This window comes from Anoplolepis gracilipes, chromosome 7 (genome assembly GCF_047496725.1).
Source record: "Anoplolepis gracilipes chromosome 7, ASM4749672v1, whole genome shotgun sequence".
NCBI lineage: Eukaryota > Metazoa > Arthropoda > Insecta > Hymenoptera > Formicidae > Anoplolepis > Anoplolepis gracilipes.
The window spans coordinates 8444225-8454786 of record NC_132976.1 but is presented as its reverse complement, the minus strand read 5'-3'; the positions used below and the strand labels follow the sequence as shown (position 1 = coordinate 8454786).

Genomic DNA, 10562 nt, shown 5'->3' with positions numbered 1-10562 from the left:
TAAATAAATAAAATTCCTACTGCAAAAACGATCTTTTGGAGGAAGGTAATGTCGCAGCTAGCTACCTTCCTGGCCTCGCCGTTGAATCTGAAGGGTAGGAGCGATTTAATATCACGCCCACCGTTGCAGAACGTGAGGGTGGTAGGGACTCTCACGAGATGCGAGCGCGAGCGAGAGAACCGGCGGCGAGCGGATTTACGTGAACGAGATGCCAACATCGCCGTCAAAGCTGGAACGAGTGGGGGAGTTTGGATATGGCAGTCGGCCAGTTCGCTGTTTGCCTTCCTGGGGCACGGGCCGGTCCTCAGGCTCGTCTGTACAATACTCCCAAATACTCATCTAAGGAGGATCGTGCGTCGCGCCGCCACAGAGACTCATAGTTCTTTTTTTTATCCCTTGTATAGTTCCTCCGAGTTGAGGGTGAGTGTTCGCGGTGTCACGCGGATTTCCGCTTCCGCGTGCTGTATTGGAGCTACGCTCCCCGGGAGCGGCATGCTCAACAATATCACCGCCGGCGGTTCCGTACACGGTATCTCCGGTAAGTACCGTATATCAGAAAGATTTATCCGGTATAGTGCGTATCGAGAAAAATAAGCATTAACGTGTAACAATTTTGCTAACCTACGAATTGGTCCGTTAAATATCGAAACGACTCGTTTTGCGTTGGGGTTAATTTTTCACTATTGAATTTCTTTCGACATTTTGAAGCTGGCCGAGATTCGCGACCCTTACCGATTTCTGTCATCCTATTTTAATTTATTAAAATTTAATTTAAATTAAAAACATCAGTATAATTGAATATATCTTGGATTGATCCTAAAATATAAAAATTCAACATGAAATTATTAGTTTAACTGTAATTTACGCTTAATTAATTATGACCCATTGAGTATCAAATATTATTTGAAATTATTTTAATCAAATTTTTACTGTTGCAATTATTAATCTTTAATTATTATAATATGTCGTTAATAATTATACGAACCACCTAGTGAGATTTTTAGATTATTATTATCTTACTAATCACAAATAGCAAATACATTTAAATTAAAGTATTAAATATATTTTAATTAAAATCCGCTTTGAGAGTCACCGAGATATATCGCCGACGGTAGATGCGCGCTTCGCTTTTAATCTGTACAAGAGTTCCATATATCGTGTCTAAAGTTTTTAATCAATGTGTGAAAGATATTGTGAAGTGTTGGGCAATTTAATTAAATCAGATATATAATTTGAAGATTTAATGCAGTGTCAATCCAGGTTCCATCAATTTAAATAATCGCGCCTGGTTTTCAACATTAACGGTGAATTGAAAATTTTTTTTATTATATAGCAAAATTTACGCAAATTATAGCCAAAGTTATGAAGAATTTAATAACTAATAGTATATTTTAATTACAATTAATATTATGATCGTAAATATATATATCGCGAAAAAATTATTAGTGTATCGCAACGATTATATCATTGTGTGTCGATATAATAATATATTATTCCTACTCTCATATTTTTATACATAATGTAAAATTCAATGATAAAGAGAAAACAGTGACAGTATAATATTGATGTAGTAGTAGCATAAACTTTGATACTGCAATCTCAGATTTAAAGTGCAGCGCCAAGTATTATTGTAGCATCAGGTGTCCCATAAGAGGCGTGTTTCTTCATGGTTTTTCTAAAGTGCTAAAGCTAGTTCATACGTTCAAATTCTAATCTCAACTTTTCAACATATCACTCTTTTCTTCATGTGGCATTACTTTTTTTTCTTTAGTGTATTACAATTAACATCCACGTAGTATCCTTAATTATAATCAGACATTACTACTAGAATATCTAAAATCAAATAATATTCACATTAATAAAGCGTTAAACGATTGTCATTTAAATAATTATAATTTGATTATAAATTTAATTATGTGTAATTTTTTATATGAATTCTGGTGTACGTAATAGATTTATTTAAAGTTAATTACATATTATTTACGATTAAATTTGTAGCAATAATATATGTACCTGCAGTAGAAATATACTGACTCAATATGAGAATTGTAAAACGCATTAAATGATACATTTGATAATGAATTAAAGATCTTGTACAAGAGTCATTTCCTGTCGAAAATAGATGAATTAATAAAACAAATAGTACTATTCTGATCTGTGTCGCCAAATAATTATTACCACAATTTAATTATTCAATTTGATGTTCATTTAATTAAATTTCTTTTTACTAATCGCGAATTTACTTGGAATTATATTTTTTATGCGTACATCTATTTCCAATTGTGCCATTATAATTTATTGCATTTCTTATTTTATTATGCTTACAAAGAGAATAAGACTTGAATGAATGCAAAATCGATTTAATCAATTTGATTTACATCAGTTCCGTCGGCTGGCGTAGGGACTGTTTGTCTGGTTAATCCACTAAATCCTATCGATTGTCATGGGGATATGTTTAACATCGTACAATTTTCCTATAAAATATTGATTATATTAGTATTCATAAACTTATATTTTTTTCATCAATTTTGTACTTACGTATCCACAAGCGAAAAATTAAAAATTCTTTAAATATAGAAACATTTTTTTAATATAAAATAAAGGTATTTATTACTATTTTTATTCGTGTTAGATTTTTTGTGTTATATTTTCGTTATAAAATTATAATTTAAATGACAACCGTAAAAATTTTTTGTAACCCGTGAAGAGTAATGTAATAATAATTTTCATTACGTACATGTAATTTTTTGTATCACTTTCTTTAATAATATACATCTTTTATCTTTCTAAAATAGTAAATTATTATTTAATTTATGTTATTTTAATAGTAATTATTAGTTAATTTATGTTATTTTTAGTTAGAAAACTTTTCCTCTCTAAACTTATCTTCTAAAACCATAAGCAAGAAAATAAAAAGAAAGGAATAAAATTAGTTTAAAAATCCGTATGAAATAATAATGTGCCGGTAACACGTGACGCGCACGTCTTCGATCTTCTCCGTCTCAAGAAAGCCGCTTCTCGAGTTTGATGATCTTAATTACCTCAACACTGATTACATTACGCGAGAAGTTGAGGAACGATTTAGAGAGTTAGAATGTTGTAAGTGGCGAGAACTGAATAAAGCGGTACACATTAACCGGATTAAAAGAAAATGATCGTTAATTTCTTTCACTTTTAAAGAATAGATGATGTTTATATGATTTATATAATTTATGCACTTACTTTTTCTTATATTGGAATAACATTATTATTAAAGAAATTGAATAATAATTCAGACAAATACAGGTGAAAATTCTTTTCGAGATGATCAATTCTTATTAAGAGCTTGCTTTTTCATTCAAACGATTGTAATTGTCGTATATTGGTAATTATAGTTGTGATTATGAATTTCGCGCAAACGCAATGGATACCGGCATTGCCTGTTTTGCGTCTAATAAATTATACTTATCTGTCACTTGTCGAAATGAGATTAAACGTATACTAATGGTTGATCGATTTGTCTTCTGCATCGATACGTCTTCAATTATCTACCTTCAACTTATGCGATATCGCGAAAATAAAAAGCCCTCCGACGATACCTCGATTGCGCGCATACATTTCGCTATACTTAAAGTATGTCCGTTAAAATTTTTTATGATATACGTTAATTGCATTTGGTGCGTCGGCCATCCATTGAGACAAGGCGGGCACCAACTCGCGAATGTGACATGCGAATAAATATGTCTGTCACGACATTTCCGCGTATAGTAATGTGATTTATGACTTTATTATTCAGACGTTTCTGCGCGAGCGGCTGTCAATCATAAAGTTTTTGAACGTCGATAAACGTTGCAACAATCGAACGTTATAAAAATTCTTTTTTTTTCTACAGCCACTTTACGCACTCTGAATTACGATGATACTCCAGTGAAAAAATACACGTGTAAAACGGATACTTAGCTGCGTCGCATGCGATCCTTTAGTGATTAGCGTGTTAATTTGATTATGATCTTTGATAATCCCGTCAATTAATGCGGGATTAAACAATATAACTCTTAATCATTAACCTGAGAAAAGATAATTTCGAAGTATATAATGTGAATTTAATTACGCAGAATGTATAGATGTTAACGCACCAAGTTATCTCTTTTTCCATTAAAATATACAATGCGATTTAGGCGAGATTGTGATTGTGCTGTGCAATTTTTGTACACTAACAGAATTTGTCACTGATGTGTATTAAGAATTGCATACATAATGAAGATGTTAATGAAATTCACCGGATTTAAGTCGAATAAAGGACTTATAATTATCGAGACTGCTACTAAAACCCGAGTAATATTATGTTGAAGCTTATAAAACTAAAAATACAAATAAAGATCTACCATAAAGTTCATTCACATGAGATATTCATTCAGTAAAACCTCACTACATGGTGGTTCGATAGTTTGATATCAATTCTCTATAACTTTGTGTGTATATAATATAAATAAATAATAAATTGATAAATTTTTATTTATATCCTGCATTTTCTTATTATTAAGGAAGTTTATAATTAAATAAAATTATTAAATAATACATTTGAATAAAATTTGCAAAATAAAAAATTCTTCAGAGAAAATCTGTCACGTCATTCTAATGAAAAATTATGCTGTGTCTAATTTTCAAAAGGCAACATCTCGATTATCGAAATTTATCAAAAATTTCAAGATGCTTCCGTGATTAAAACAATTTTAAGGCTATATATTAACCCTTACGATACTCACCACATTTAGGTGCCTCATCCATACACACATGGGTATTTCAAGTCCGACCGTTTTTTTCATTTATTTAAATTGATTCAAAAAATCTGTAAAAATTCGTGAAAAATACTTTCAAGTTTCTGGAACAAATATCCATAATTCATTTTGGAAAAAAAGGCGGAGATAAGAAGCGGGCCGCGGTGAGAAGTTTTAAGAAATTTCAATGGATAGAAATCGATCGGACACGAATGACCCATGTGTGTATCGTAAGGGTTAATGTTATGCAAAATTTTTACGCTTACAAAAATATTCACAATTAATGACCATAGTTTCCGACGAGTTATTCTATTATTTCAAGCCTCCGGTATTTTTCGTAAAGTTCCATTGTATCATATTACCGTTCGTAGATGTAAATTTTTTAACGAGCTCTCTTTGTCTGACTCGCGCGACGCAGAAGGTACGTTTACGTCGTACCCAACTAAACTAGTTTATCTCATTACGTAAGCATCTTTGACAATGCACAACGATGTGCGATACCTGTGATCTGACACATACTGGATCCGACAAGGAGTGGGCGTACCGCGAACCGCGATCCGAGATGACAACCTCCGCAACACGTTCGCATGTCCACGCGTAAACGTATAGAGAGAAACACGCGCGCGCACGTACGCGCGTACTTGCGCGCGAGTGTGCGTGGGACGCGTATGTGTGCGTTGGCCGCCTAGAAGCCAGAGTACGGTGACGATTCTCGCACCTTCTCGCTAAGTGGCCCGTACGCCCCTCGGCCAGCTTCTGCTCCTATACAAATTTAAACTACGTAGAGCGGGCGCGTGGGGCGGGCGAGCGGGAGGCATGTGTGGAGCACGAGGAGGAAGCCCGGCGAAAAGAGAAAAAATGGAAGAAAACTGAAGCGGCACGTCTTCTTTTTTTCTGCCCCGCGCCATCCCCGTTGCTGCATGCGAGTAGGAGCGAAGGATGTGCAAGATCTGAAGCGGTACGAGAAGGAGCACGGCGTGCTGGGAGTGAATCTGGGCTCCGGTCTGTCCGCGGGTGGTGGCCTGACGCTTCATCAGGAGCTGATCATGACTATGCCTGGCGCAGGTGAGTGCTCGTCGCCCGTCGCGTTTCCATGGAAAAAAAGAAAGTGCATTGGTCGACTCAACAAATCTGTTTAAAATTTACAACTAACTAGATTAGCGCAGCGAACAAATCATGTTTCTTCTCTCGGGATAATGAAAATTATTGACATGTCCATTTTCTCTGATCCACAAAACATGCATTACTTCAATAATAACATTTTGTTGACAATTTTCAAGTATATCTTGGATTGAGTAAAATAAAGTCTTTTGACTAAATTCTAATTAATTATAATAATTTTATACAACTTAATTAGCGTGATATAGAAAATGGATGTTATACATGTATTACAGCTACAGATTGATCAAGTCAATAAAATTTTTAGTTATAATAGAATATTTTTCATCTGTCTTTCATTTGAATTCGTAAAAGAATTTCGAAAATCAATCGAAAGAGACTCAGAGAATGGTTCACAAATTAATCGCGCAAATTTAGAATGGCTCTCAAGTTAATCTTCTATCTTCCAATTTTTAGTAGAAAAATGTGTATGTCAAGAGATATTAGTAAATAAAAAAGTAAATAAATAAAATTAGAAAAAGTTTGCTATATACAATTCGATTATTTTACTTTATATCTTACATGTCTTTTATTCACATTTTCTGAGATAGCGCCGCGTGAAAATAACTAAATAATTTAAGATTAAATATATGAATATGAAACTAATTTTTATTTTTTCGCTAAATAAGTTGAATAATGACGTTAATTAAATAAGAAAATGAACTGCATAGATTTTCCGTAGATTTTCCTAACCATAATACGTATATGAAATATTCTTAGAACGGATTGCACGATGTTTGCATCATGAGTTAGAAGGCGAAACAATTTTGCTGAATAATCTCAATACAGTAGTATATTGCCATAATTATTGAGTAATCTGTAGAAAAACTGTATACTGATAAATTAATATAAAATAAATAAATTGCATACATTTAATTTAATTTAAGCTATTTTAAATTAATTTTATTAATAATTTTTGATTAATATTTGAGTATTTTATATTAAATACTTTTCAAAAACTTTCTAGCTTTTAATAAGTGGAAAAGACATGATTTGTAATTTAAATATTTTAGCGATTGGAAATTTATTGGAATTAGTTGAAGATAATTGATGTCGGAGAAATCGACACTCAATACGATATGTTTAAATTATTTATGTTTTCATTTGGTATTTTAGGAAGCGCGTCGGTGATCGGGCAGGGCGATGACAAACCCGCGAAGCAAAAGCGACATCGGACGCGGTTCACACCAGCCCAGCTCAACGAATTGGAAAGGTGTTTCGCCAAAACTCACTACCCGGACATCTTCCTGAGGGAGGAAATAGCTGTGAGAATCGGCCTCACGGAAAGTCGCGTTCAGGTAGGTGTGGTCAAAATGTACAGACTACCGTCGGCACGAAACGATTAATCCAACGTGAAATAAAACCTCGCGTGACCTCGCATTAATTGTAGTGTCAGAATTACATTGCAAGAGTTTCTATATCGTACATATTAAAATAGTTGTAATGCAACGTTATGTTTGAACATTTAAATCGGTCACCGATAAATATAAAAAAATATTACATGCGATTCCATTTATTTGCAATTTAAAATATCAGAAAGATAGAATTCTCTTCAGAAAATCACGTTCTATTTTTTAAAACACATTAAAACACGCTTTGCGCTATAACAGATCCATTTGTACACTATAAATATATACATTTTAATGATTGAAATGATATATTACATGGTATCACTAGACATTTTGTCACATAAATGTGACATTATTTCTGATGAGCGATTATCTGCATAAATGTAACAATACGTTAATTAATAACAATAGAAGATTTTGGACAGATTAAGAACGAATATTTTTGTAAAAGTATAAAAGAAGGCGGCTGACAATGATATGAAAATTTAGTGACGCGAATGTAGTATAATTGAGTGATAAGTCAGGGGGTTACTATAGCATAAATTGTAGCGTGGTGACCTCCCAGTTATCCTCAGAAACATATATCCAGACAATACCGGAACTCTCCGGTGGAATCAATTGTGCCGGCCTACTGTGGCTTTTTGGATTAAAGTGAAACTTGGAGCAGAGCAGCTAAGCCCTCGCCCTGCGGGGTTCCGAATTTTAGTGGGTTCCGCTTGGTTGCGGGGTGACCGCGAAACTTTGCGGAAACTCGCAAGTCCTGCGTCTAGCATCAAGAATTCCTCGATCAAGCATTGAGAAATCCGATCTTGAAGGCGGTTCCTCCAAAAGTTCTAATTTTCTAAAGTCTTTCTTATGTGAAAGTATATATGGGATATATAATACAATATAATTGATGAGCCATCCATGAATAACTATTAAAATATAATTCTAACTTACAATTAGACATGTTTAGTGTTCAACATGTGAGTAAGAATAAGCGATTTTACTTCACGAGTTAAATTTTCAGAGAAATGATTTAAGCTAATTATATTGCATCATATTAACACAGAGAGATGCAAAGAATCAAAAATAGTGCACAATGAAGATTAAAAATAAACGTGTCAATAATAAATGTCAAATCAAATTTAAAAAGATACGATAAATCGAAGCATCTTTCGTATTATAATTTAACGAGCGTAATGTGTTTTTGACAGCAAGAATACACTCGTGATTTCCGCAGTTTATCTAAATACGGAGCCGACGGAAATCTATATCTCAGAATTTATAGAAAACAAAAATCCTTGAATTCCTGTTCTATTCATTTAAAAGTTCATCAACCTTTCCGTTCAATTACTCGGCGTAACATCAGCACGTATTTTAATTAAAAATCAGAAAATAAAGTTGACCAACGAAATATTTCAAAAAAATCGACAAAAAGTGTTATGAAAATTAAATGATAATTAGTTATTAAAAATTATGAATATTGATAGAGAACTTTATAAACAAAAATAGTTTGATTTAGTATAATACACTCCAGTTTTGTGGTATATTATTTTACTCGATCAGATAGGGGATTACGTTTACTTTTGATATTAAAAATATTCTTAAAACGTGGAGATTTTAAAAATTAAATAGAAGAAGTAAGATCACCCTTATTAGGCGATAGCTTTGTACATCGGATTGATCCGAAAGCAAGTCAGCTAAAAATTTGTCAACTCGATCGAATTTGACCATCGCGCGGGAGGACGGCTTGCTTTCCCCGCGGGCCATCAGCTGATGGAACTCCTTTAAGTCTCCGGGGCACGTCTAGAAAAACGGAGTTAATAGAAATTCATGAAAATTTTATTCGCAACTTGGAGGCGTCAGTCAAGCCGGGCGTTGTGCCGCATATCAAGCAGCCACTCTCTGTCTCTTTTTCGCGCGCGTACATATATAAATTTGCACATGCGAGTCGCCGGATATATCGTGTATCTCCGTTCGTTGTAAAATAAGTGTTTTCGTACGGTGAAAATAGTATTATGCGTACAGATACAGTCAGATGGAAAAATAACTTTGACCTGATAAACAAAAGAGCTTCTCTAATTTTAAAATAAATTTTAATTTATAAACTTTGTTAATTATATCTCTAAATTAATCATCTGTATAAAAACGTTTCCCGATATCGTATAAAGACACTTGTACTATATAGTAATATAACTATATAAAATTTAAGTCGAGCCCTGTTATTCGATGCCCCAGAGTCGCACTACGTCTATCTTGATTCATGATTTTCATCTGTCATTATGCTGAGAATCGCGCGATATATTGACTCCGGTGCTCACTTTCCGGAGTGTTTAATGAATTAGTGGTTTCAAAGTCATGTCAGGGAACCTGGACTTCTCCTTCCGACTCCGGAACAGCGCGTGTTCGTTTCTTCTTTCTCGGAAAATGTCAGGAAGAAAAAAAAAAAAATAAAAGGAAAAGAGGAGAAAGCGAACCGGGATTCGTGGGTCTGTCGGGCGGCAGGCTGCCTAATTGAAAGAGGTTTTCTGTGGGCGAGGGTAGACATCAGCGTGAACGAAGCGTTTCCAAGGAAACCCGGCAGCGAGTACTCGTGTGGAGAGGGCCTTCGGCACCAATGGGGCTGCGAGGGAAAGGCGCCGGCGCTCAGCATCGCTATACTATCGAGCGTCGCTATCAAAGGTTTCTTGACTTGCCATGGCGGATCTGTTGCGTGTTTTAAAGATAATCACGTAATCTTTATTTATTTATTTATTTATTTTTTAATTATTTCTCTGTGTTAGCACGTCGAGCGTCCGCGATTATAAACTTTTACCAAGAGATGTACTTACCTTATATAGGATGTTCCACGGTCGTTGAGTTGCCTCACTGAAGGATACTAAAAATGAAATCAATTCTCACTCTTTTCGTTCTGAATATAATTATATTTAAGAGTCCTAAAAATATCGCATAAACGAAAGTACAAGTTGCTTGAGAATTGAAGAATTTTAGACTGCTCTTCGAGATACATATCTTAATACCGATTCGAAAATTGCTGTGATAAACTATGTACTTGTGTGTCGTCCCTGAATAATTAAATAAAAAATTAGCAAACGCGAATCAGAGATGAATCCGGTCGTTTCTACAGCCTATACATCGTATGCAGCATAAGTTGTAACACTCCGCATCATTGATACGGTAAACATAATGGCTCTGTTATATAATCGTTGCATTAATAGCTAGAAAATTGCTCGTTACGAATACGTTACACATAATAGCGCATATGACAGCTCTTTCCCTTTCTATCTCTCTGATAACGCCACGATAGGCGTGTATG

At 34.2% G+C, this 10562-nt stretch overlaps 1 protein-coding gene across 1 annotated transcript in view; it reads left to right on the top strand.

The window, feature by feature from the left end:
- Nucleotides 1-283: 283 nt before the first annotated feature.
- The window catches only part of Otp (orthopedia homeobox), a 32680-nt gene continuing 22401 nt past the window's right edge, over nucleotides 284-10562 (top strand). Inside the window, exons 1-3 of the mRNA XM_072896856.1 lie at nucleotides 284-538; nucleotides 5688-5822; nucleotides 7032-7213. Coding sequence (XP_072752957.1) covers nucleotides 493-538; nucleotides 5688-5822; nucleotides 7032-7213 — 363 coding nt within the window. The 5' untranslated portion in view covers nucleotides 284-492. The remainder of the gene's footprint in view (nucleotides 539-5687; nucleotides 5823-7031; nucleotides 7214-10562) is intronic.